Raw genomic sequence first — 26468 nt, 5'->3', positions numbered from 1 at the left:
TGGTTGCTAGATAACGTTGGCACATCCCAACAAACAACAGATTGCTAAAGACTGGATGACAGAATCCTCAGCTTTGTAAGCTGATGGTACTAGTGACTGACTGAGTGCCTGATGCCTCACTGAACACTTTGTACACATCTGCATCCAATCCTCATAATAACACTGTGAGGCGGATGCTATCATCTATATTATATAGATGAGGAAGCCAGGGTTTAGAGTGGTCAAGTAACTTGCCTGAGATCATATGCAAAAAATTGCAGAGATGGAATGCAAACCCAGGTGCTGACTCCAAGACCCAGCAGTCCCTAAACAAGTTTCAACAATTAACACTTTGTTTCCCAATCTGAATACCACTACTAATGAACTGTAGATAGTCATACTACCTCTTTCTATGCATGGATTCCTTTTAACAAGCAATTAACTAAGGTATTGTGAGTCCAAAGATCAAGAAAGGGTAAAAGAATTATTGCCTTATATTTAAAGTTAAAAGGTTTGGGGAATCTGGCACTGATTTTTTTTTTTTTTTTTTAAAGGCTAAATTAAATTACGAAGACCTTAGAGTAAAACATTTGGGGTATAATCATAGGAGGCTATTATGGTAACACACTCCAGAAATATACAAACATTCTTACTATTGTTGCTTACAGTTTGAGTACTTATAATTTTAAGGCTGCTATTTTTAGTGTTTTAATGTTCCTTTAAAGTGACTTGCAACATTCTTATGAGTAATCATGTATCTAGCCGAATCCAAATCTCATTAAGGTCAATGTAAACATAAGATTTACAGAAAAGAAATCTTTATAAAAATGCCTAGAATTAATCTATTAAAAAAAATCAGAAAATGATAATATCTAAGCCAAATCTTAATATACCACATTAAAAAATACTTAAAAAAATCTTCAGCTAAGGTTGGGCATGGTGGTTCACGCCTGTAATCCCAGCACTTCAGGAGGCCAAGGCAGGAGGACTGCTTGAGCCCAGGACTTTGAGACCAGGTAGGGCAACATAGTGAGACCCTGTCTCTACAAAAAATAAATAACTAAATAAATAAAAATTAAAAAAAAAATTAGTTGGATGTGGTGGCAAATGCATGTAGTCCCAGCTACCTAGGAGGCTGAAGTGGCAGGATCACTTGAGACCAGCAGGTTGAGGCTGCAGTGAGCCAGGATTGTACTACTGCACTCCAGCCTGAGAAACAAAACCCTGTCTCGAAAACAAAACAAAACACACACACACACACACACACAACTTCAGATAATGTTTCCTATTCATTATAATAATTAGAAATTTCATTTTGTTGAAGTGTCATGCTCCACAAACTTAAATATTAGTCTTAAAAATAAAAACCAGGCCGGCAAGGTGGCTCATGCCTGTAATCTCAGCACTTTGGGAGGCCGAGGTGGGAGGATCACCTGAGCCCAGGACTTCAAGACCAGCCTGGCCAACATGGTGAAACTCTGTTTCTACTGGGAAAAAAAAAAAAAAAATTAGTCAGGTGTGGTGCCACATACCTGTAATTACAGCTACTCAGGAGGCTGAGGCAGGAGAATCACTTGAACCCGGGAGGCAGAGGCTGCAGTTAGCTGAGATCACACCACTGCACTCCAATCTGGGCAATAGAATGAGACTCTGTCTCAAAAACAAAAACAAAAATTACCAGGGCGTGGTGGTACTGCACCACTACACTCCAGACTGAATGACAGAGTGAGACTCTGTCTCCAAAAAAAAAATTAAAACCAAACAACCACACAAAGAACAAAGTAAACACTATCACTCTATCGAAAGTCTAGTGCTTCCAACAGAATGCAGTCCTTTTTATAGTCACACTTGGGATTGAGGGGAAAAAAAGAAAAGAATCCATAGTTTAGGAATCAATAAAATAAGACTCTTAAAATGTCCCTAAAATCATGGAGAATTTAAGGAAAACATGGCAGTAACAGGTGATGAATCTGCTTTCAGAAAAAGTATCTTTTCTTAATGATTCCTTCTTGCCGATCTGGAAATCTCTACTATTCTACTTCCTACCCGATTTTATTTGAAGAGCCAACTCTGCTTGTGTGAAGTTATTTGAAGTGAAATACTTCGATACTCTGTGTCTTAAAAAAATCTTGGTATATTAATTAATAAAAAAAATCAATTTGAGGCCAAACTGAAGCATTTTCTTTCCCCTTCTTTCAGGCTGAGGATAACTTAAGCTGCATTTTCAATTTCTTTTTTTAAGAGAGTCTTGCTCTATTACCCAGGCTGGAGTGCAGTGGTGCAGTCTTGGCTCACTGCAACCTCCGCCTCCTGGGTTCAAGCAATTCTTGTGCTTTAGCCTCCCAAGCAGCTAGATTACAGGTGCACACCACCGCGCCCAGCTTTTTGTATTTTTAGTAGAGATGGGGTTTCACCATGTTGGCCAGGCTGGTCTCGAACTGGCCTCAAGTGATCTACCTGCCTCAGCCTCCCAAAGTGCTGGGATTACAGGTGTGAGGCACCACAACCAGCCATGCATTTTCAATTTAACTTTATTTAGGAATACAGCAGAGAACAATGGGAAGACTGAAAAAAAAAAAAAAAAGACCCTGTGATTTTAGACACCTCAAATGTCATGGTTTATGTGAAAGCTAAGGACTTTATTAACTAGTTTAAAAATATTACTCATTACCCTTTATTCCAGAATGGAGTACATTTTAATGGGCATTATACACAGAATTTGATAAATTCCTTAAAGTATGTTATAAAAAATGTAACAGGTTACTTCTTACCCAAATTAATCACTACTTGACATTTAAGGAGAAAGTCAACTGCAGCCAGAGTAAATCCCCTCCTGACACTCTTTGTCATGACTTTCAAGCAGTTTCTTTTTTTCTTTTCTTTTTTTGAGACAGGGTTTTGCTTTGTTGCCTAGGCTGGAGTGCAGTGGCATGATGAAGGCTCACAGCAGCCTCCGCCTCCCAAGTTCAAGCGATCCTCCTACGTCAGCCTCCCAAGTGGCTGGGGCTACAGTTGTGCACCACTATGCTTGGCTAATTTTTAAATTTTTTTGTAGAGATAGGGTTTTGCCATGTTGTCCAGGCTGTTTCAAACTCCTGGGCTCATGCGATCTGCCCACCTTGGCCTCCAAAAGTGCTGGGATTGCAGCATGAGCCACCACGCCTGGCCCAGGCAGTTTCAAAAGGATGGGAAACATTCTGGCATAGACACATTGGGTCTTTTAAATTCTTTGAGAAAACAGTCACAGGAAAGATGAAATATTTAGTAAAGTAAAAAGTTCTACAGAAATGCTCAAAAATTTTCAGTCAAATAAGACTATAACTGGTAAAATGTTTCTGTCATGAAGCACCATTTCATAGTATTTTCTAAAAAGGCACATAATGTTCTTAAACTAAGAGTGACTCACTTGCGAGAAAGGTCATTTAAGCTGGTATATTAAATAGCCAATGTTTTAGAGAGGACAATTTTAACTATTGGCTTAACTATTACAGTTTAGTATCTAAATGGCTAATATATGCCATCCAAGGGGCAGGAAGAAAATAAATAAAAAAGATTAAATGGCTAGTATAATGCCTGAAAATAAATAAATGTATTTATTCACAGGAAGCATTTGATTACACAGGAAGCATTTGATTACATCCTGTGATCCTGAAACTACTTAAAATCAAGAAGACAAATCTTTTTCCCTATTACTGATTAGTAAAACTTGTAAAAGGTAAAACAAATTTTGTAAAAAGGTTTCCTTACTGAAGAAGGAAATCAACTTTAATTAAAAAAAAATATGAGGGCTCAGGTTTTAGGAAAAAAGCAGTCACAAAAGAACAAATGTTCTTTTGTTTCAACTACTTAGTCAAAGAGATTAACTCTACATATGGTTAGAAAAAATAATGTTTTTATTTGGAGAATATATTTAAAACTCAGTATAAAACAAAACCCAAGAACAAATACAATTAAACCTGAAAGGGAAACATTTAATTCTACTGCTTCCTATTTCTCCATATCTGTATTAGCTAAATATGTCACCTGTCACATTTTTAATGTCCTTTCACTAACATTTCTGGTGAACCTAATTTAAAAGACAGAGTAGAATTACTCTGTGTTACTTTGGAGGCATGTTTTACTGGCTACAGAATGGAAAAATGAGTTTCTGAGTGGTTCTACAGAGCTTAGCCATGCCCCATTGCAAAGGAGACCAGTAAAGAAAGAAAGGAAAGGCATCAGATGCAGACGATGGGAGCCTAGGCAGGATGGCACCGAGAAGAAAAAGAGAGTGAAGAATGAAAGGAAGAACAGTGAAGCAGGTATGCTGGGAAATTCTAGAAGGAGCTCTATCAATAAAGAGATCCCTTGACCTTGTGCCTCAAAATGGCCAAACCTTTGGAGCATTCCATAAAGTCAATTTTATAAACACTTGGTTAGTTACATGCTTGTAGTCTTCTATTTGTGAATGAATAAAACCCTATCTTACAATTACTAATAATCATATTTTTAGTGCCACTGGAGGATTTAAAAATCAGATACTTAGATATTTTCCAATAGTTACATTTCTTTATTCCTTAGTATCATTTTTTTTAAATATGAGAAATGTTTCTTTTCATTTTCTTAAAGTCATGAATCAATTCTGAAATCATAATGGCATTACTTATCTTAAGCTACCCAAATGAGGGGCTAAAGGTTTGCTATAATTATTATTGAGTGGTTTCCTGGGTGACATCTAACTATTCAAACAAAGAAAATGTTTCAAAAATTTATTTATGGGCACTTAAAAACTAAATTATCATTAATTTAAAGTCTTCTCAATTTACTTCTTTACTGACTTCAAGGAGGCATTCATACAGATGTCTGTTTACTGGAAGGACCTTGAACTACATTTAAAAATCATGACAAAACCAAATTGAGTAAGTGAAGATATAGTTAAGAGGCTGACAGTAAGTAGAGATGGCCAAATCTTTGACAGGACCACGTGCTGTTGCTTTCTACAAAGGATTCCCTCTGAATCACAGTAAGAATACACTGACCACCACATTACAGTCATTTTCTACACAACAATCTAGAAGTATTAAAGAACCCTAACAAATACTTCATACCATGAAATGCAAAAAGGAGAAGAGCATTCATTCATCATAAGTAGAATCTTGCTGGGCAAAGAATATAAGGAGGACAGAACATGAGACACAATGATAAAGTGATTGCTAAAATACGCATCATGAGAGGTAAGAATAATTTAATAACAACTTAAAAAATCTATTACCTGGTGTTTGGCAACCAGATAGGTATCTCAAAGAAAAACACACCTAAAAGTTCTCACAGAATTCTGTGAAGATTTTTTGTAGGGGAGGGATTGGGTATGAAGGGAGCAATACATTTGCAATGAAATTTGACTTCTACGTGAGCAAGACATCCTTAATGTATTTTTAAAAAAAGCTATTTAAAAGAAACTCCAATTTATAACATTTTCCTGCTAAAAATCCAAAGTTAAGACATTTTACTCATGTCAAACATGCCACTCCTTAGCAATATTTTTGGTCACCTGCACTCAAAATTTATAAAAAGAAACTTAGTTTATTGCTTCAAGGAAATAAAGGACATCCACATTTTCCAAATTGTTATAAAAAGAAACAGTTATAGAAAAAGTATTAATAATAATAATTATTAAATTCTACTGACTTCCTAAATTACGATCTGCTCAGTTTGCCTTATCTAACCTAGGCTAACCGACTGCCAACTTCTCACCTGCAAACACAGGCACTGGCAGGGTCTTCTTCTGGAGTCCCTAGTGGACATGTGATAGCTGGTAACAAAAGTTGCATGAGAAACTGAAGTTTAATACTTAAAATAACCAAGTGAACGAAACAAACCCAGAACAGAAAGTAAAGCCTCTAGAAGAGGCTCTGCCAATTTTTAGCAATGTCTATATATTTTAACCCTTGGATGTTAAAAATCCAATGTTAAGTATAAATTTTAGTTTGGGGAAAAATTATATCTAGTCTTTAACCACACAAGTGTTCTTTGGTTCACCTTAAAAAAAAAAGAATGTTTTATTCAATTTAACATATAAGCAAACATATGTTCATTTATTTTCCTTTTGTTGCTACTCTCCTGAACTCTCTCATTCATTTATTTCAGTGGACAGGAAACGCACCATATCCCCCTGCCTGGATGGGTGTTTTTGGAGAAGCACAAGCATATAGACTAAAATCCTCTGTTTGGAAACCAGCCCGATTCAAGGAGGGTTCTGATGCACTGCGGTGAATTTTTGGCAATGAGCGGGCCAGCAGCTCAATAGAGGCGAGAATCTACAAAAAAAAAAAAAAAAAAAAAAAAAAAAAAAAAAAAAAGAAAAAAGAAAAAAAAAAAGAAAGAAAAAAAGAAAAAGAAAAAACAGAAAGAAGAATGAAAATCTGTGTGGTACAAATCTTAAGAGTCCCATCACACTTTACAAGAAAGCACCTGAAATCTTACATTGTTTTCAGTATTGTCATAAATGCTTGGGAAAATATTTGTAAAGAACTGGTATTTTTTCTTAAGAAGAAACTATCCCTGTATATTAAATGGGGAGAATAACTCTTAGTCAGCTTTTTAAAAAATATTTTAGATCATTTGTTAGTCTTGAAACAGTAAATAATAGAAATTTAAAACCAATTTTACACTTTTGTTATAGACCACAAGTCTCTGTTGGGAAGAAGATGGAGTATAAATAAGTAAAGCACTATATGACTGTCTCCTAACAGAACTATCACAGCTACTTGCCCTTTAAAGGAACCTAGCGATGGGAAATGTTTTACATACACCTAATGAAAAGCAGAACCCCATGGACCCAGAGTGCTAGTAGCACATGAGAAATGACAGGTGACAACCCAAGAGCAAAGAGAGGAGAACTCGACAAATAGACCCCAATACATAAAATGCAGAAATTCACAATTTTAAGGTACAAAGAAACAGGTTATAATCCTTGAAGGCATACAGCATGATAATGCATGTTCATAATCACAAAATATGTGTTTAAAAGGCTTGGCATAATGTCTGGCCTATAATAAGCACTCAGTAAAACTTTAGCAGCTATTATTATTACTTTTGTTATTGCCTTGAGATATCAATTTTTTTTTCTTTTTTTTTGAGAGGGAGTCTCACTCTTGTTGCCCAGGCTACAGTGCAGTGGCACAATCTCAGCTCACTGCAACCTCTGCCTCCTGGGTTCAAGCGATTCTCCTGCCTCCGCCTCCCGAGTAGCTGGGATTACAGGTGCCCACCACCATACCCAGCTACATTTTTGTATTTCTGGTAGAGACAGGGTTTCACCAAGTTGGCCAGGCTGGTCTCAAACTCCTGACCTCAGGTGATCTGCCTGCCTCAGCCTCCCAAAGGGCTGGGATTACAGACACCAGCCATCACACCTGGCTGAAAATTGTTTTCAAAAGTTAAACTTGTATTTTTAAAAAAGTAATCTTTATGATGATTAATATAAGAAAAAGAAGCAGTTACAAAAAATTTTAAATTCCAAGTATAACATGCAAATAAGAATTAAAATACTATAGAAATGTATAAAGAGTATAAGGCTCTCAAATCCTGCTCTCCAGGGATAACTACTGTTGGAGTCTATACTTTCTTCTCTATCTTTTTTTTTTTTTTTTTTTTTTTTGAGACTGAGTCTCACTCTATTGTCCAGGCTGGAGTGCAGTGGCACAATCTCAGCTCACCACAACCTCTGCCTCCCAGGTTTAAGTGATTCTCCTGTCTCAGCCTCCCGAGTAGCTGGGATCACAGGCATGTGCCACCAAGCCCGGCTAATTTTGTATTTTTAGTAGAGACAGGTTTCACCATGTTGCCCAGGCTGGTCTCGAACTCCTGACCTCAAGTGATCCACCCACCTTGGCCTCCCAAAGTGCTGGGATTACAGGTGTGAGTCACTGCGCCTGGCCTCTTCAGTACCTTTTTTATGTATAAAAATACATCTATGAAAACAGAGCCCACCTGTACAACATTTTTTTTTTTTTTTGAGACAGAATTTCACTCTCGTTGCCCAGGCTGGAGTGCAATGGCACAATCTCGGCTCACCAAAACCTCCACCTTCTGGGTTCAAACGATTTCCCTACCCCAGCCTCCTGAGTAGCTGGGATTACAGGCATGTGCCACCATGCCTGGCTAATTTTGTCAGGGTTTCTCCATGTTGGTCAGGCTAGTCTCGAACTCCCAACCTCAAGTGATCCGCCTGCTTTGGCCTCCCAATGTGCGGGGATTACAGGTGTGAGCCACCGCGCCTGGCCTCTGTACAACCTTTTAAAGTGGTTATCAGCCTGGGCACTGGGGCTCATGCCTGTAATCCCAGCACTTTGGGAGGCTGAGGCCAGAGGATCACTTGAGTCCAGGAGTTCAAGACCAGCCTGGGCAACATAGTCAGAGTCTATCTCTACAACCAGCACCACCACCACCACCACCACCACCACCACCACAAGAAATTAGGGGGGGTGGTGATGGGCACTTGCAGTCCCAGCTACTTAGGAGGCTGAGGTGAGAGGATCGCTTGAGCCCAGGAGTTTGAGGCTGCAGTGGGCTATGATCATATTACTGCACTCCAGCCTGGGCAACAGAACAGGCTCTGCCTATTTAAAAAAAAAAAAAAAAAAAGAGTATCATACTACATTTTGTTTTCTGTCTTGTTTTCTTTTTCTCTCACCAATATCTATGTCATCAATACAAAACTAAATCTTAATGTCTTTTTCTTATTGCAGTAAACATTCTTATATAGATCTGAATACTTATGAAATAGGTTACATAGCACAGATTTTTAGAAGTACTTTGAATTTATGGATTCTACCAAGTTCTTAAAATGGTGCCTCCCACCAAACCTTTAAAATTTTAGAAAGAATGCTCTTCTCCTCACTTCCCAACATTGTTCCCAGTGCTGGATATTACCAACCTGAGAGGCAAAATTAAAATATATTTCACTGTTGTGTGTCTTTGCATTTTACTGACCGCCATGGACATCTTTACACCTTTCCCTAAATTCATTCACCATTTGTATTTATTATGTGAATCACCTGTTCATATTCCCTTTGCCCATTTTCTATTGTTTTTTACTTACTGATTTGAAGGAATCCTTTGTATATTATAAACATTTACTTTTTGTTATATATGCTACAATTATTCTCTTTATCTTTCAATGTTATTTTTCTATATAGAAGTTTAAACATTTTTAATGTACTCACATCTGCTAATTTTTTCCTTCTGAATTTTGTCTATTAAGGAAGGCTTTCCTACCTCAAAACTATAAAAATGATTTCATATTTTATATTTTTAAAAATATATAGATCTTTAGCCATCTAAAATTTATGTGGCACACAACAATAGGGTGTGAAAAGATATCCTGTAACAAAAATTTTAAAATAACACTTAAAAGGGACAGCCTCCAATAATCTGGAAAGTTCACATATGTACTTCAGTTTCTGAAACCATGTAATTAATGAAATGTTATATTTAGAAGTATGAGCTAAGCATTTTGCCCCCTTTAATATCATTTTAAAAGTAGGCCTAAGGATGTACTTTGCATTATTAATGTCAATCAACCATGCTAAGTAAGAAACCCGAGCACCATGATGTGAAAAGGGAACATGGGAGAGGGTCATGCTGAAGCTGGTCAGCAGCACTGGTCTCTCACCAGGACAGTCTCAACTCAGAGGTTTCCTGACTTAGAGAAACAAATAAAAAAATAAAAACTCTTCCTCAAAGGAACAGTAACTTTGAACCCTGAAAAATGAAACTTATATCTACCCACCGAACCACTTAGCTTTCCCTTTCTTTTCTTAGGCAACACCCTGAGAGACTTGTTAAAAACCATCAATTTTACCTTCTTTCATTCTTTAGAGAAGAATGTTTTTTAGATTTAAAAATAAAGGATGAGTGAATCTCATTCCAGTAACAGTGACTTCTGTCTGAGTTACCCAGCTAGGATTGGGCATTCGAAGGCCTAAGAGTTCATAAATGAACACTCCAGTAATTAGGGTAGCAGGGTTACTATGGGAAACAGCACTTCCCACTTGAAACTGTACTGATTCATGAAGGCATATTTATCCAGTGTTATCAGGAGCTCCCTAAGTATCAGAAAACATTGCATTTATATTACAATATCTACTACAGCTAAACTCTGTAAGCTAGTTGAGGTATTTAGATTTTTTTTTTTTTTTTTTTGAGACAGTCTCATTCTGTCACCCTGACTGGAGTGCAGTGGCGTCACCTCAGCTCACTGCAATCTCCACCTCCTGGGTTCAGGTGACTCTCATGCCTCAGCCTCCTGAGTGGCTGGGATTACAGGCTCCTGCCACCATCCCCAGCTAATTTTTGTATTTTTAGTAGAGACGAGGTTTTGCCATGTTGGCCAGGCTGGTCTCGAACTCCTGACCTCAAGTGATCTGCCTGCCTTGGCCTCCCAAAATGTTGGGATTACGGGCATGAGTCACCACGCCTGGCCTTAGTTACAGTTCTTTCTAAGACTTATTAACTTAAGGCTTTATCCAACATGAAAAAAAAAAAAAAAAACAATGAGTTATCAAGAATTAGGTGAAGGCAGGCTGAGCTGACAACTGTCTTACTGCCTTTTCTTTTTTCTGCACCAGGCAGAAATGCCCCTCAAAAAGACCTAGTATTAAAGGAAAGCTTGAATCTGTTTACCACCAAGAAGAAATAAAGCAGTGGTTCACAAAATGTGGTCTGTGGACTACCAGGGGATCCATGAGGTCAAAACTATTTTTGTAATAACAATAAGATATCATTTGCCTTTTTTACTGCCATTGTTTTACAAGCGTTAAGTAGAGTTTTTATGGATGACATGATGTGAGATATTGTAATGTGAGTGCAAAAGCTGAGAATCCAGCTGTCTTCTTTTTGCAAAGGGATTTGCAAAAAAAGTAAAACAATGCAACTCCTCACTAATTTTTTTCTCTTAGATAATAGAACTGTTTTTTCCTAAATATTATTTAAGATATTGGTTTATTATGTTTAATTCATAAATTTTTAAAAACATAGTTTTAATTTGTAGTAAGGTAATTAAAACTTACATAAACAAAAGCTCTTTGCGGGGGCGGGGGTGGTCTTCGATAATTTTTAAACATGTAAAAGAATTCAAAGACCGAGAAGTCTGAGAACTGATGGACAAATGCAGAGTCTTTCTGAATATTTTGTATTGGGACCCGAAATTTTTAGGTGTACCACTGCTCAACCCTCATGAAACCATCTTAATATGTTTACTTGTCTGGAGTCTGCACATAGAATCCAAACTCACGAAATACAGACTGTGTGTCCAAAAAAGTGCTCAGAAATCTGTCTATGAATGTTAGTCTGTTCTTTTGGATAGCATGAAGCTTTTTCTTACTTGGGGAAAGAGTGGTCTTTCATCTCTTTTCTTTTTGAGGCACTCTGCCATTAATCTCTTCATGGCTTTTGGACAGTTACTCCGTACCTTACTGAGATCTGGAGATAGGTATCCTCGTCCCACCATAAAAATTATCTGGAGAGAGAAAAAAAAGGGAAATAATTCAACCTTGTAGATACGTTGAAAAATATATTTCATATTCACTGAAAACACAATAAGCTGTACATTTACAGCTTATGATGTATGTACTACACCTTAATAAAAAGTTTTAAAAAACCAATGCTACATCATAGATTGTAGGGAACCCACAAAAGGAGCTGCAAGCTCAAATCTTCATGATTGCTGGACTGTGGCAAAGGTTCTCTAATTGCTCCCCTGCTTTTGGTCTCTCCTTATCTAGTCCATTTTCCCAATCACAGGGTAACCATCTAAAACAGATCTGACAGTGTCTCTTTTTTACTTTAAAAAAGAAAAAAAATCATTCAGCACATCTTGTTGTTGGATATTGTGGTAAGTCCTTTACATATATGTAGGGAAAACCAAAAAGGCTAACATTTTATCAGTTTTTTTGGCATCTGCATCTTAAGCCCTTTTATTGTGGAAATGCTAATGGACCACTTGGTTATACAAACCAGAGCCTCCCCCAGAGGAGAGAAGGGGAAGCCAGTAGGAGCTAAAATCTGTTTAATGAAATAAAAAGGCTTGTCTTCTCTGGATTCGGAGATTTATAATTTTTTCTAATTTCTTAATTTCCTAATATTTTGCCTCTTTTGAGGGCAGGCAGGGATAGATATTAGGAGTCTTGGGACTCAGGGAGGACAGCCTGAGAGAAGGGCTTTTGGTCTTAGAGGAAATAGGTGCAACAGGTGGAGAGTAGAGGGTAAAGTGGATTGAAAGCCCGTAAGAGATCCCCGCTACAGGGCAGAGCTGATGAATTTTAGAAACGGCCAAGCTTGATACATTGTGTTATTTCCTGTTTGGTGTTGTAATGACCCTTGTTTAACTGCCAGGCATTAGTAAAGCTTTGATTGCAATGTGGTCTCTATATAGTAGAGGTTAAAGGATGAACCTTGGAAAGAGATACTGAATTGAGGGGAGTACAGTTTTCTTTCACAATGCCCCCTACTGAAGCTACACCATCAAAACATCATCATTTTAATGGAAGACAGCAGTCTTAGAATCCTGGGAGTAACCTGGAATAATACCTTGGAGCAACAGGTGATAAGCAACAGCCAGGAGAATGTAAAGCACTTCGAATAGGGGTCTTCAAAGTTGAGAGAAAGGATCTGGAGTGCCTATAGTCATATAGTATGGACAGCAATTCAGGTATTCTTACCTGGCTATCAATGGAAAAGATAGCCCCGAAAGGCCAAAAAACTTTGGGACACTTGGATTCTAGATATCATCTAATTTAATACTCAAAAAAGAATTCTACAAGGGTGGTGTTGACCCCGTTTTACAGATAAGCAATCCAAAGCTCAAATAAATTAAGTAACTTGCCTGAGATAATATAGTTAAGTAAGTAACAGAGGATTTGTAGAGAAGACTATCCCAACACGACGCCACTTTTAACTTTTTTATTGCCGCTGCTCCTACTGTGCTTGTAATGCCCTCCCTCACCCCTTCGCCAGCTACCTGAAATCCAGATGAATCAAGGCCTAACTGAAAGGTAACCATGCTTATCATACCTTTCTTTATACACCTAGAAGTAATAGTTCTTTATACACCTCCTTCCCACCACTAGCTGTGATGATCATTTACTGCCTTGTGTGGTTATTAATCTTTTTGTGGTATGTTTCTTATCTAAATTCTCCAATGAGACTATAGGTGCTCGGGCAGAGAGATTGTGACTCATACATATGTGTTTTTAAAAAATTCTTAAAGAAGCCAGGCTTGGTGGCTCACGCCTGTAATCCCAGCACTTTGGGAGGCCGAGGAGGGTAGATCATGAGGTCTAGGAGTTCAAGACCAGCCTGGCCAAGATGATGAAACCCTGTCTCTACTAAAAATATAAAAATTAGCTGGGCGTGGCAGCGTGTGCCTGTAGTCCCAGCTACGTGGGAGGCTGAGGCCAGGAACTGCTTGAACCCAAGAGGCAGAGGTTGCAGTGAGCTGAGATTGTGCCACTGCACTCCAGCCTGGGGCAACAGAGCGAGACTGTCTCAAAAAAAAAAAAAAAAAAAACCCAACTTAAAAAATATCTATAACACCACTACCTCCAGTATTTAACATAACCTTGTGGATACAGGAGGTTTTCAATGTTTAAGTTAACTATTCATTAAGGTGAGTGATAACTTTTTGCTAGTTGATTAGCCATGTCATATGTCCGTAGTCTTTAAATTAGGGTCAAGTATCCCTGGGGTTACAGGAAGGCTTTGCCAAAGGTATATACACGGTGCGTTTTTTTGTTTTTTGTTTTTTTAAATTTGAGACACAGTCTTGCTCTATTGCCCAGGCTGGAGTGCAGTGGTATGATTGCAGCTCACTGCAACCTCCCCCTCCTGGGTTCAAGAGATTCTCCTGCCTCAGCCTCCCCAGTAGCTGGATTATAGGTGCACATCACCATGCCCAGCTAATGTTTGTATTTTTTTAGTAGAGATGGGGTTTCACCATCTTGGCCAGGCTAGTCTTGAACTCTAGACCTTATGTGATCCACCTGCCTCAGCCTCCCAAAGTGCTGGGGTTACAGGTGTGAGCCACCACGCCCAGCCAACATGGTCGTTTTAAGGGAATTAATTTCTACAACTACCAACTTACTGGCATCCCCTTTGAAAAAAGTGATTTGCCAGAGAACCACTCAAGTGGAAGCAAAACACTTATCTTCCTTTCTCATTTTCCCTGTTATAACTGCCCTTCTACCACTTTACAAAAGGCACACCTTTTACGCATATGTAACCTAACTATAGTATACATTGTCCCAGGGTGTAAAAACCTCTGGGGCAACAAAGAGACATTTCTAAATACTGGTGTCGAAGTGGGCTCTAACGAATGGGAAACAAGTCTGTTGGTTTTCAACTCTTTACTTTCAAAAATATTAATTGAAATGTCAGCTGAGCTTTTAAAACATTTTTAATGACAAGTTACTAAGTAAATTTTGGTACATTATAGGAATGAGCTCAAATGACTGAGTGATATAGTATGTGGTAAAGAATTAACCCTGCTCAAAGAGAGAGCTAGCCTTTGCTCCTGGCTCCTGGGAGGTAATCACTAAGCCCTTAAAATGTCCTGCCTGATAAGAGTGTCTGTTTATTTGGGGGCCATGGGCCATGCCAGATAGTCTATGCTAACAATGTGATTTATAGAGGGCTCTGGGTCATGTGGCATCAGCTTGACCTCTGCAGGAGCTGGAAACTAAGGTCAGCCCCGCAGGTGATTAATCATATCTATGTGACTGAATCCCAATAAAAACTCTAGACTCCAAGGCTCAGGTGAGCGTCCCTGGTTGGCAACAATCCATGTGTGTTGTCATACATTGCTACTGGAAGATCTGTCCACAGCTCCATTGGGAGAGGGTGACAGGAAGCTCCAACAAGAACGCTCCTGAATTCTGTCCTATGGGTCTCTTCCCTTGTTAATTTTAATCTGTGTTCTTTCATCGTAATAAACTGTAACTGTGAATTTAACAGTTGTCAGTGAGTCTTGAGCAGCTTTCAGTGAGTTTTCAGTGAGTCCTTTTAACAAACCTGAAGCTGGTCTTGGGGACCACTAAACTCTGCATGTGGTTACAACAAAGCTCCTGCCTTTGTCATCTTCTTATAATTTAGATAAAATTTCTCAGTATTTACCTCTTTAAAAATGAAATATGGAAAGAATAAATACTAAGTCTTAGTATCTAGTGTCCTAGCAAAAAAGCTGTATTTATCCACAGATACATACATTAATTGAAGGGAAAAGAAAAGCCCCATATCATTAAGATACATATTTCCAATATAATTTTACCTTCTATGTTTCCATATATCAAAACTTATATGCTACTTTCATCAGTTATATATTACTTGCAACAAAGACGTAATTCAGAATTTAAAAAATTACTAATCAGAGCTTGAAGTCACAATTTTGTAAAATTCTAAATTTAAACTTATATACATATTTTTATCGCAGAGATGTAACTTAGGTAGTCAATAAAAGGCTTTAAAACATACAAATGTTACATTAGGATGAACTTCTGTGAGAAACAATACAAATAGTTTGAAGAGAAAAAAGGAAACATGTAAAACTTCCAGAAATTAATGAAGAGCTTCAGTATTTTTTAATAGGCATAAAATCAGTATGGTTTTTAGATTCTGATGCATATATTTCAAAAAGAGGGATATATATATGTGTATATATATATCTCTCTAAGATAGTCTTATTTTAAAATGTTAATAGAATATACTGGAAATTACATTCTTTGCAATTATTTAAACTTAAGATAAAAACTTTTAGATGCCAACTTAAAAAATATACAAGGAGATACATAGTTTTTCAAGAGTCTTTCAGGAGGAATGTGAGAAAAAAAAATCAAAGACAACTCTCATGTTTTTATACATCCCACAGAATTTAGTTAGTGCAGAGCACAAAGCAGGCAACTTTCAGTATCTGCTGGGGTGGAGTGCAGAGGCTGACTGATGAAGAAACAGAAAGAAAAAAAAGGGAAAGTTCTTCCTGGATGTTATTCATGGACAGAAGATTCATGTGGCACATACACAACGAAACCAATACTTTGGCTTGAAATTCTGGGACTGATTCTTCGTACTTTCAATCCACACTCAGTACTCCTGGTGTCTCGACCCTGTCATTCACTCCATGGTATTACTGGAGCTCATGCCTGCTCATTTTCAGTATCACCCCCAGCACAGCCTCAACAGGACTGCACATGCCATTGAGAGAGCAGAGCCTGTGTTTTCTTTTATTCATTTTAAATCTTTCTATATTCCACAGTGCTTTGTATATAGTTGGTATTGAAAACATTTTCTATTAAAATAATTTGCCTGTTGATAAGAGACTAGTACTTAGTTCCTGTTTCTTCAGATCTTGTGCTTAGAACCTAGCCACCATGCTGTGAGGAAGACCAATGAAGAGGTCCTCGAAGACCTGCAAAGAGGTCCGCAAGGAAAGGCTCATGTGGAGAATAACTGAGCTTCTGGCTTCTAGCTAGCACCAACTTGCCAGATATGTGAATGAGCCACTTTCGAGTAGATCCTTTTAACACCCAGTATACCTACTCTAGTCAATACGGTGTGAAACTGGTAAGAATCTTTCTCACTGAGAACAGCCCAACCTACAGATTCATATTTTAAGCTACTACATTCTGGGTGGTTTGTTATGCAGCAATTATAACTGGAATACACTTGAAATAACGGATATATGCTATCTATTCTTCGAAGAAGACACAGCACTTCTGCTCCAAGAAAAGAAAGCCATAAAGGTATAGTCAATATTCCTAGCTTAAGTGAGCACATTATTAATCCCATCTTACAAGAGAAAATGCACTGAAGGAGGGAAGAACAGGGTGATTAGAGAGAAGAATGTTGGAATGATAAAGAAGAGTTGGGGGATGACAAAGTGATCTCCCAGACTTTTAGTACTAGGGTGAATAAAGGTAAAAAGGCATACTACTTTGCAAAGAGCTAAGATACCTATTTTAGAAAAGAATCTGATTTTTGAAGCTGGAAGAAATTCTTTAGCCGAATTCCCTTATTTTGGGGGTAACTGAAAAAAGAAAAAAGGCCAGGTGCAGTGGCTCACACCTGTAATCCCAGCACTCTGGGAGGCCAACGCAGGCGGATCATCAGGTCGGGAGTTCGAGACCAGCCTGACCAGCATGGTGAAACCTCCTTCTCTACCAAAAATACAAAAAAATTAGTTGGGCATAGTGGTGCACGCCTGCAATCCCAGCTACTCGGGAGGATGAGACAGAAGAATCGCTGAACCCAGGAGGCAGAGGTTGCAGTGAGCTGAGATCAGGCCACCGCATTCCAGCCTGGGCAACAGAGCGAGACTCCGTCTTGGGGAAAAAAAGAAAAAAAGAAAGAAAAAAGAAAAAAGGAAAAAAAAGATACCCAGAGAGGTAGGTAGACCAGTCTACCTACCTGAGTCCAAGACCTGCCATTACATCACACTGCTTTACCAGCTGTGCTCTGAATTTACAGGCAAAATCTGCCACCTCAGACTATGGGCATGAGAGTCTAGGGGAATGGTATTCACATTGCATAGTAAAGAATATTCCTGGATTCTTAAACAGAAGTCTAATCTGAGAGCCATGGAGATCCAAGTATTACAGACAGTAAAAGAAAAATCAAAGGATGAATGGAACAATACCTAGGGCAACTTCATTGAGGATGGCCAGAGTTAACTCTTCAAAATGTGGAGTTTCATAGAAAGTACTATTTGATGAAAGTAGACTAGAGGGTAATGAAGCAGAATGGGGGTAGTTGTAAGAGGACATCATTCTTTTACCTCCTTCTTCTCCATTAAATACTTAACTTGGTTTCAGACTAGTAAATTCCAGAAGGTTCTAACTATACTATTAGAAAGAATTAACTAGTAAAGGCCTTACCCTTCTGTTGGTCACACATTCCTCTCATGGAGAGTAAGCCCTTGCCACATCATTTATTATACTCCCATGGAGGACAAAGCACCTAAAATGCCAAGAAGTGGATGAGTGCAGAACTCTGGGATGCTTTTATCCGTATTTTGGAGATAATACTTGTTTCTATATTACAATTTTATTACTGTATTAAGATAAACGTATTCACTGACAAATAAATTTCATCCAGATCTTAGGTTCATAAATTTTTATTAATTTGTAGTCTATATGATAAATCAACTGAAACTAAACTAAAAATCCATAATTCCTCCAGAAAAATATTATGTACAAGAAAAGTGAACATGGTGCAGGATGTTATGCTGTATGATTGAATTAATAAGACTATAAAAGGCAGAGGACATAAAGCTTGTAAATTAGAGACCATTTCGCTACCCCGACTGCCACTGTCAGATCAACCATTTCAGTGATATAGATCTATCACAAGTACAGTAAGAACAATGTTTCAATTATGTTCTTTAGCTGAAATTTCAGTCCATCCTGAATCTAAGTTTCATGCAGGCTTAAAACATCAGATCCAAAGTCATGTTGTTTCACACTCAAAAGTAAGACTCAACATTCTAAAGCTATGAAGTAGTTAGAAAGGCCAACACCAACCAAAATTTAGTTTTATAATGAACTGGGTAGAAATGTAGCCATTTTTAAAAACCATCAAACACAGTCAAGACCACTGTTGTGTAAGGGGCATACGGTGATTCAATAAGTACACACACAAAGTACATGGTAACTTAAGAGATTATTTCTCCGATATCACAATAGGTGAAGTGAGAAAGCTACTCAGAGTTAGCACCAAAAAGAGAGAGTTGAGCTCTTGACAAAACAGACCAAATCACTTAAATGAAGCAGTAACATTTATATACAAGAACTACCATCTCATTAGGTTGGGAAGTTATGATGAAATACCTAAAAAGTTTGCGCTCTTTTTAAAAAAATTATTTAGACTGGTGATTCTCAACTTTGGTCTGTATTGGAATCACCTGGGAAACAGAAAAAAATGCAGGTGATTGGCTCCTCCCCATTTAATTAGAATCTGCACCAGTATCCCCATTTTTAAACAAAATTCCCAGGTGGTTCTGAGGCAAATCACAGCATAAAGGATAAATATTCTTTAATTAGAGTTTATGTGGTCAACTAGTGTTTTTAATATATTAACAGGGTAACTGTTGTAATCTCTCTACACACACATTCACAAACCTTTTAAAATGTAGTTATTCAAGGTAATTTTAGTAAAGACAATTCACTTTTCTTGGCCAATTTTAAAAGTCTAAGCGAGCTTACTGAGGCAGAGATAGAAAAGGCTAAGAGCTCCATGAGGCTATGTTAGTACCTTTTGGAAGGTAAGGGACAGGGAACAGGAGCTGAGGAAGGAAAGAAGTAAAAAATTACCCTCCTACTAGAATTCTCATCATAGAAAAATCAAAGCGTGATTCCTTCCATTTACCTAGTTTTAAAAATTAAAGATTTCAAGAAACCTTAGTAATTCTAAAAGAATTTAATATAAAGAAGCTCATAGCTGAGTGCCTGTTCTGACAGCACAACTGTGATACAGTGAACAGTATAATGCCCAGATGCTACAGTAGCAGAGCTCATTCTTCTAACTGTGCTATGGTCAAGAAATATCCATTGTTGTATCTGTAGTTTCTAGTCAGAAAATCAGGAATTTTATTCCATTGTAACATTTATGACTGATATTCTAAGGAAAGGACTTATGTGTTGCTATTACTGCCAAAAGTATACAAACGATTTCTAAAACTGGTAACAAAAATCAAGAGTTCTATCCTTCATGCTTACCCAGAAGTTAACACTTATTTTCTACAACTACCTGGAGCCTTGTATACAGATGGTAAAATAAACACCAAGAGGTGGTAAATATTTACCTGGTCCCTGTTATTGATATTTGAATAAGGTAACTGTCCAGTCATCAATTCATACAGAACAATCCCAAATGCATATACATCTGACTGAAAGCTGTATGGATTTTTATCTTGCATTCTGATGACTTCTGGTGCCTGTTAGAACATACAAAGAAAAATATTCTAGTTAATTCTTCACTTCAACTGACCAAAGACTGAAAAACAAGCTATTATAATTCCTAGGGTAATGCTTTTACCGTTAAAACATCTGTCTAATATGTAATCAATTCTCTTAATAGTCAAAGAAATAAAACTAAGATGAAGAAAAAAACCTCTGCTCTATAAACTCAGAAAGAGACAGTATTAGCAGAGATTTTGTTATTGCATTACTAAGATTTTATAATTCAATAATTATTTAGGCAATCTCTTTCTGCACAAAATACCATCACTGCCATTTGAATTCTTCCCATGATTTACCCTATTAGAATCAGTTCCCACTTCCCATTCCTGATTCAGCAAATAAATACTCGACTTGTGGTTATAAGATGCTTAGGAGCAGCACAACTACTGTAGTAACTGTCCTAGAATTTAAGTTTCCCCATTGGTACAAACAACTTTTCTCATCTGAGGACACCTTAGAAAATAATGGTAGAATTTCAAGACTGATAAACTCAAATCCCCTTTCAAACTATGGAATCAGCATATGGTATAAACATGCCATGGATGCTTTATTAACAAAAGCAAGACAGCGGGTAGATTTAGTAAAAGATGGTATAAAGAATCTTTTGGCTGCTGCTTCTTGGGCAATGAAACAATCCTATTTGCTACATTTTTACACATTCCAGTCATTGTATTGCACAATTAGGTTTCTTATTTACATGAAATACAATAAACAGTTGGTTAAATATGAGCTTAAAAGAGTTATTCTTTTTTTTTTTTTTTTTTTTTGAGACGGAGTCTCGCTCTGTCGCCCAGGCTGGAGTACAGTGGCCGGATCTCAGCTCACTACAAGCTCCGCCTCCCGGGTTCCCGCCATTCTCCTGCCTCAGCCTCCCGAGTAGCTGGGACTACAGGCGGCGCCACCTCGCCCGGCTAGTTTTTTGTATTTTTTAGTAGAGACGGGGTTTCACCGTGTTAGCCAGGATGGTCTTGATCTCCTGACCTCGTGATCCGCCCGTCTCGGCCTCCCAAAGTGCTGGGATTACAGGCTTGAGCCACCGCGCCCGGCCAAAAGAGTTATTCTTTCACCTTGTCTTCTATATTGTTTCATTTGGAAGGAATCGAAATGGCAGTATATTAATGAAAAGTTTATGACAATGTCAATTTGACAGCAAAAGTGGTACTAACTCTGCAAAAATGGCTGAAAGACCTGGGACAAAATTCCTGGTTATTGGTCTGGGTAAGGCAGGCATCTCACAAGGAGAGGCAATAATGGCACTCAGCAACCGCTGCAAATGAGAATGACCCGTGGAGCCTTAAACCCCTCAACGTCCAGACTACACTCCAGTCCAATCACAGAACATATCAGAATCTGGTGGTGGGACCCAAACATTAATTAGTCTTTAAAGCTCCCCAGATGATTCTAATGTCCAACCAAAGTTGAGACCCACTGATGGAAGATCTGTGGGATGTCCTGAAGAGCACGAGAGGATGGAAGTGAAGGAGAAAGTTGATCTACTTCGCTTTGTCATACATTTTGTTCATAGTTGCTTTTAGTAATACAGTACAAAATAAACTACATATAACTGTGATGTAATGAGCAAGCCAGAATACTGAGAGGCTGGTATGGCAAAGGTATAATTTTCAAAGCCTGAACCAATTTTTGTGAGAGATGAAGTAGCAATCAGATGAACTGCTTTTTTCTTTTAATTTAGTTTTATCTCACACTGTTGGTGGTAGATAGTTTGATGACAAGTTGCATGTCACCTATTTTAAGAAATGCCTGATGAATCTTCAATTTAGTGATTTAATTTGTAAAAACTCTCACAAAGGTTTCTCTCTCTCCTAAGATATAAATAAAACAAAGTTGAGAAGAACATTGTATATAATTCAGAGGACCACACAGCCTTAGTTAAAACCAAATTCTTCTCTCCTATGATATGAATGTTCCATATTTCTGAGGGCAGTATCAACCCAGGATTGGTTTAACAATGAAGGGTGCTGTTGGCTATTATTCTCTTGTCTTAAAACTCAGCATGGAAGAATACAGGTATCAACAAAAAATTAATTGTAAGAAAATATAAAACTTTATGTATAATAATCTACAAACTGTATTAATTAAGGTTTTTGAAAAAGTAAGGACAAAACTAGAGACTTGATTGAGCCTAACTCTCCCACATAGTTAAAAATTAACATACTTTAGAAGCACGTGACTATTGTTTATAGTTTTAGGTTTTGCAATTTCAGCACTTAAAATCTGTTTTCCCTCATCCTTTTAGGATACAATGCCATCATTTTCACAAGGTGTGTATGCCTTAATAAAGGTGCCTGACATCAGATTATAGTTATTAATTTTTCTATCACTTACAATTATAAATTAAAACAGTTAAACATGTTAAACGATGAAAAAAATCTAGCTAACTCCAATCACTGAATCTTAGAAACAGAAGGGGCACTGGAAATCTACTAGTCCAACTCAACATTTCAGGTCAAGAGACTTAAGAGGAGGTTAGGGTACTAGAATACTCTTCCACCTTGCCACTTGCCCTAATTCTACTTACTGTCATAAGAAATCATAGCTCAATTTAACTCTAGGTTTATTCGGACAAACTTGGGAGTCCTACCTTGGACTTCCCTTTTTGGAGACTGCTACATACAGTTTGCGGCTTTGAAAGCCCTTACAACTTTTCTGTTTCCAGCAGAGTGCCCGAAAGTCTTAGTGCAGATTAAGTTATTTAAAGCTTAGAATTACACTAAGACTTTTGGGAAAGCCTGTATTCAGCTTAGAGCTGTGGTTTTCAAATTTTTTGGTCTCAGGACTCTTTTTCACTCTTAAAAATTATTGAGGACACTAAAGCACTTTTCTTTATGTGGATTGTATCTGTGGATATTTATCATTAAAATTTAATGGAGAAATTAAACTATTAATTCATTTAACTACTAAAATAATAACAAGCAGATGTTAACACAGATCATTCATTTTAAATGAAAAATAACTATTATCAAAAACAAAAAAAAAGTTTAGTAAGAATAGTAGTACAATTATCCTCCTTTTATGGTTTAGAGATTGGGTCTCACTATGTTGAGCAGGCCAGTCAACTTCTAGGATCAAATGATCCTCCTGCCCCAGCCTCCCAAATAGCTGGAACTATGGGCTTGAGCCACCATGCCTGGCCTGTGATTCTCTTCAATGTCTGACTTAACAGAAGCCAGCTGGATTCTCATATTTGCTTTTGCACTCAATCTGTTGCGATGTGTTGTTTTGGTTGAATGATACAAAGACAATCTTGTCTCACAAAGGGAAGATCTTGTGGGCCCTCTAAAACGCTGTGAGGGACCCTTTTAAGAATGCTGTTTTAGGGAATGATTCATATGACTGAACTTTCCACAGCTTGCTGCAACTGCACAGAAGTTTTAGTTCCCTTCTTTTAGAACTTCTCTTTCTTCTTTTTCACAAAGCAAAAAACAGGAAGAAAGAAAGAGAAAGAAAGAGCTATGCAAGACAGCACAAGGCTGTTAATCTACCTCTCTTTTTTTTGGTCTTTCCTCTTCCAGCTGCCCCATAATTATGAGACTCTTTCTAGTCTAAAGGAAGTAACTTTCCAAATTAGGCTTAAATAAGATTGTGAAACAGCTTCTCTGTTAAAAGGAGTAGCTTTCTTAGCAAAACCATAATAATGGCTGTAGATCACACCTGCCTTAAATTGCATACCTGTTTTTTTTCAACAGGATACACAGAACATTCTGAACACAAAATACTTTAAACAATTTTGAATAAAATATGAAACACTGTTTATAAGACATATATTTTTGTTTGAGATACACTGAAATTGGTTTCAAAATACTCTTTTTAAGGGTAAAGAAAAAAGTTAAAAAATCTATTTACATGAAAAATAAGAACATTGATTTTTGTGAATACTGGGGACTATGAAAATACTATAGTTTAAACCTTCAATGACTCTCTAGTAACTCAGCAGCATCTCAGGGCCAAAAATTTAATCAGTGGAAAAATAGCCTCAATTCTTACCATCCACAAAATGGATCCAGACAACTGTTCAAACTGATGGGACCCACTCCATCGAGATTTCACTGTAGCTAGACCAAAATCACCTATTTTTACTGTGAGGTCTTCATGAAGAAATATATCTGAGGTGCAGTAAGTAAAGGAAAACAGTAGATCTCATTTTCCTATCAGAGCAAGCATTATGAAGATTTTAGGTAAGAGATCTAATTTCTATAATTCTGTAATATAATATTCTTTAAAACACAGTACTTCATCTTTCCTCTTAAAGTCAGTAAGTATGTCTAAAACAACGATTAGTTCTATTTAGCCTATACAACCTGCTTTTAAGATTTTTGGGGCTTGAAATGTGCTAGGATGAGGTGAGATGCTTTCCTAAGTTTATGGGAGAACCTGAAACTTTCCCATTAGAGTTTAGCAATGTAGGACCAGATATTCTCTTGGCACTCCTGGGCAAGCTGTACAGGCTCTTCGTTGGAATGAAGATGCTGCAGACAGTATCTTAGTCTCCACTTAGGGAAGAAGAAATACTATGTTTTTCTCACCTCGTTGTTATATAATTTAGAGCCTTCAGTTATATCTCAACTACCACTGAGCAAGGTCAGAGGTCTGAAAGGGACTAACAGTTACAAAACTATCAGTTTTATAGTGCTGATAAAATGTAAGCAAGCAATAAAAAAATCCTACTATTGTAAAGACTTCTGACAGATTTTCTTGTAATGTTCAGTTGTCGAGAAACCAAAAGCAGGCTGTGGTATCCTGCTCTCCTATACACGCATGCATAATTCTTTGTTAATTCTCTTTACAGTATATCGAACTTAGCATGAAAACTGTTTTTACATAATGTGAAGACAAAGTGCAGAAGAAAAAGTCAGGATGTTTTCAAACTTCGCAGACAAATTTCAGGAAGGATACTATTACTCTTGAGGTCTCTGTGGATGATTGACTTGGCGTGTAAGTAACTGAAAAACAAAACATCATTTTAACCTGAGTAGGGCTAAAGGACTCTGGCCTCAAAATCTATAGAACATACTTAGGGGTGTAAAGACTTATTTAGAATCATGATACAATTGAAAATTGTACATTGTGATAAACCCTTCACAGAATATCAAAATAGACTATAAATGAATTTAAGATTATGGAAACATATCACTATAATGGTACAGTTGAAATCTTGTTTTCTATTAGAAGACTTTGCTTTATCTTTTACTAGTTACCAATACAAACCTTTCACTCCAGTCAAGCCTATTTATCTATGTCCCTTAAATATACCTTGATACTTAATTCCACCACTGCGTTCAATGCTCCCCTCCTACACCCAACCCTCCAAGTTAGCTTTCGTTCTATTTTCCACCTATTCATATCCATCCTTTAAAACTGAATACAAATTCTAACTCCTGAGTGAAGCTTTCCCATGACTAACCCAACTGAAAGTGATCTTTCACTGTTCACCTTATACAGTAATTATCATAATAATGGCTTCATTCACGTGTTTTTTCAATGTGCCTATGTTCACTTCTATTTGGAATGTAAACTACTAGAACTAGAACATGCAGTTTGGTAATTAAAACTATTTTTAAAGGTAGTTGTCATATACTCTTAATCTTCTTAAAACTAGTGAGGAGCAAATTTTCTCTAAAATGGCCATAGTGGGTCTGTTTTAGAGTCAATGATAACTTTAAAATCATCTGTGTTACCCCTAAAAACTGCTTTAGCTACATTCATTGAAGTAAAAGGCAGCGTTGTTGTCGTTTTGTTTTTTCTTTTGGAGACAAAGTCTTGCTGTATCACCCAGGCTGGAGTGTAGTGGCATGACCTTGGCTCACTGCAACCTCCACCTCCTGGGCTCAAGCGATCCTCCTGTCTCAGAAGGGCTGTGTCTTGTTTATTTCTTTGTATACCCAGTGCCTAGAACAGTGCCTGGTATGTGTGGCAAGTATTCAATACATGTCTATTGAATCAACTACAACAAGATGCATATAATGTGCTAGTCAAGGTTATTTTTCTTAATTGAATACTGGAGAGAATAGATATATGACACTTCTGAAATCTGACAATGATCATTAGACAGTTTTACCTTAAAATGAGAATTTAAAATCCAAATGGTATAATCAAAATCATGCAATGACACTGTTAAAAATGGAAGATTTGCAAATAACCACAATTATTTATGCCTTCTCATCTTCATTTAAACTTCCTCATTCTTCCCAACATCAAAATTTTAAGAGTATTTTCTAGATAAAATTTTCATTTCAAATTACTATTTATCTAAAGTAATCCCTTCTCCAATTACTATTTCATATCACAGTTTATGTTCTTCATAGCATTTACTACAATTGAAAATTATCAGCTGGGCGCGGTGGCTCACGCCTGTAATCCCAGCACTTTGGGAGGCCGAGGCGGGTGGATCACCAGGTCAGGAGATCGAGACCATGGTGAAACCCCATCTCTAAAAATACAAAAAATTAGCCGGGTGCGGTAGCGGGCGCCTGTAGTCCCAGCTAC

The 26468-nt window shown here is 37.4% G+C and overlaps 1 protein-coding gene across 1 annotated transcript in view; it reads right to left on the bottom strand.

Moving 5' to 3' along the window:
- BRAF (B-Raf proto-oncogene, serine/threonine kinase) overlaps positions 1-26468 on the bottom strand; it is a 126477-nt gene that overhangs the window by 8710 nt on the left and 91299 nt on the right. Inside the window, exons 13-17 of the mRNA XM_011995450.1 lie at positions 24879-24925; positions 23970-24088; positions 19808-19939; positions 11345-11479; positions 6122-6275 (exon numbers count right to left, since the gene is read on the bottom strand). Coding sequence (XP_011850840.1) covers positions 6122-6275; positions 11345-11479; positions 19808-19939; positions 23970-24088; positions 24879-24925 — 587 coding nt within the window. The remainder of the gene's footprint in view (positions 1-6121; positions 6276-11344; positions 11480-19807; positions 19940-23969; positions 24089-24878; positions 24926-26468) is intronic.

This window comes from Mandrillus leucophaeus, unplaced genomic scaffold, assembly GCF_000951045.1.
Source record: "Mandrillus leucophaeus isolate KB7577 unplaced genomic scaffold, Mleu.le_1.0 Scaffold49, whole genome shotgun sequence".
Classification (NCBI taxonomy): domain Eukaryota; kingdom Metazoa; phylum Chordata; class Mammalia; order Primates; family Cercopithecidae; genus Mandrillus; species Mandrillus leucophaeus.
This window is presented reverse-complemented; position numbering and strand designations above follow the sequence as displayed.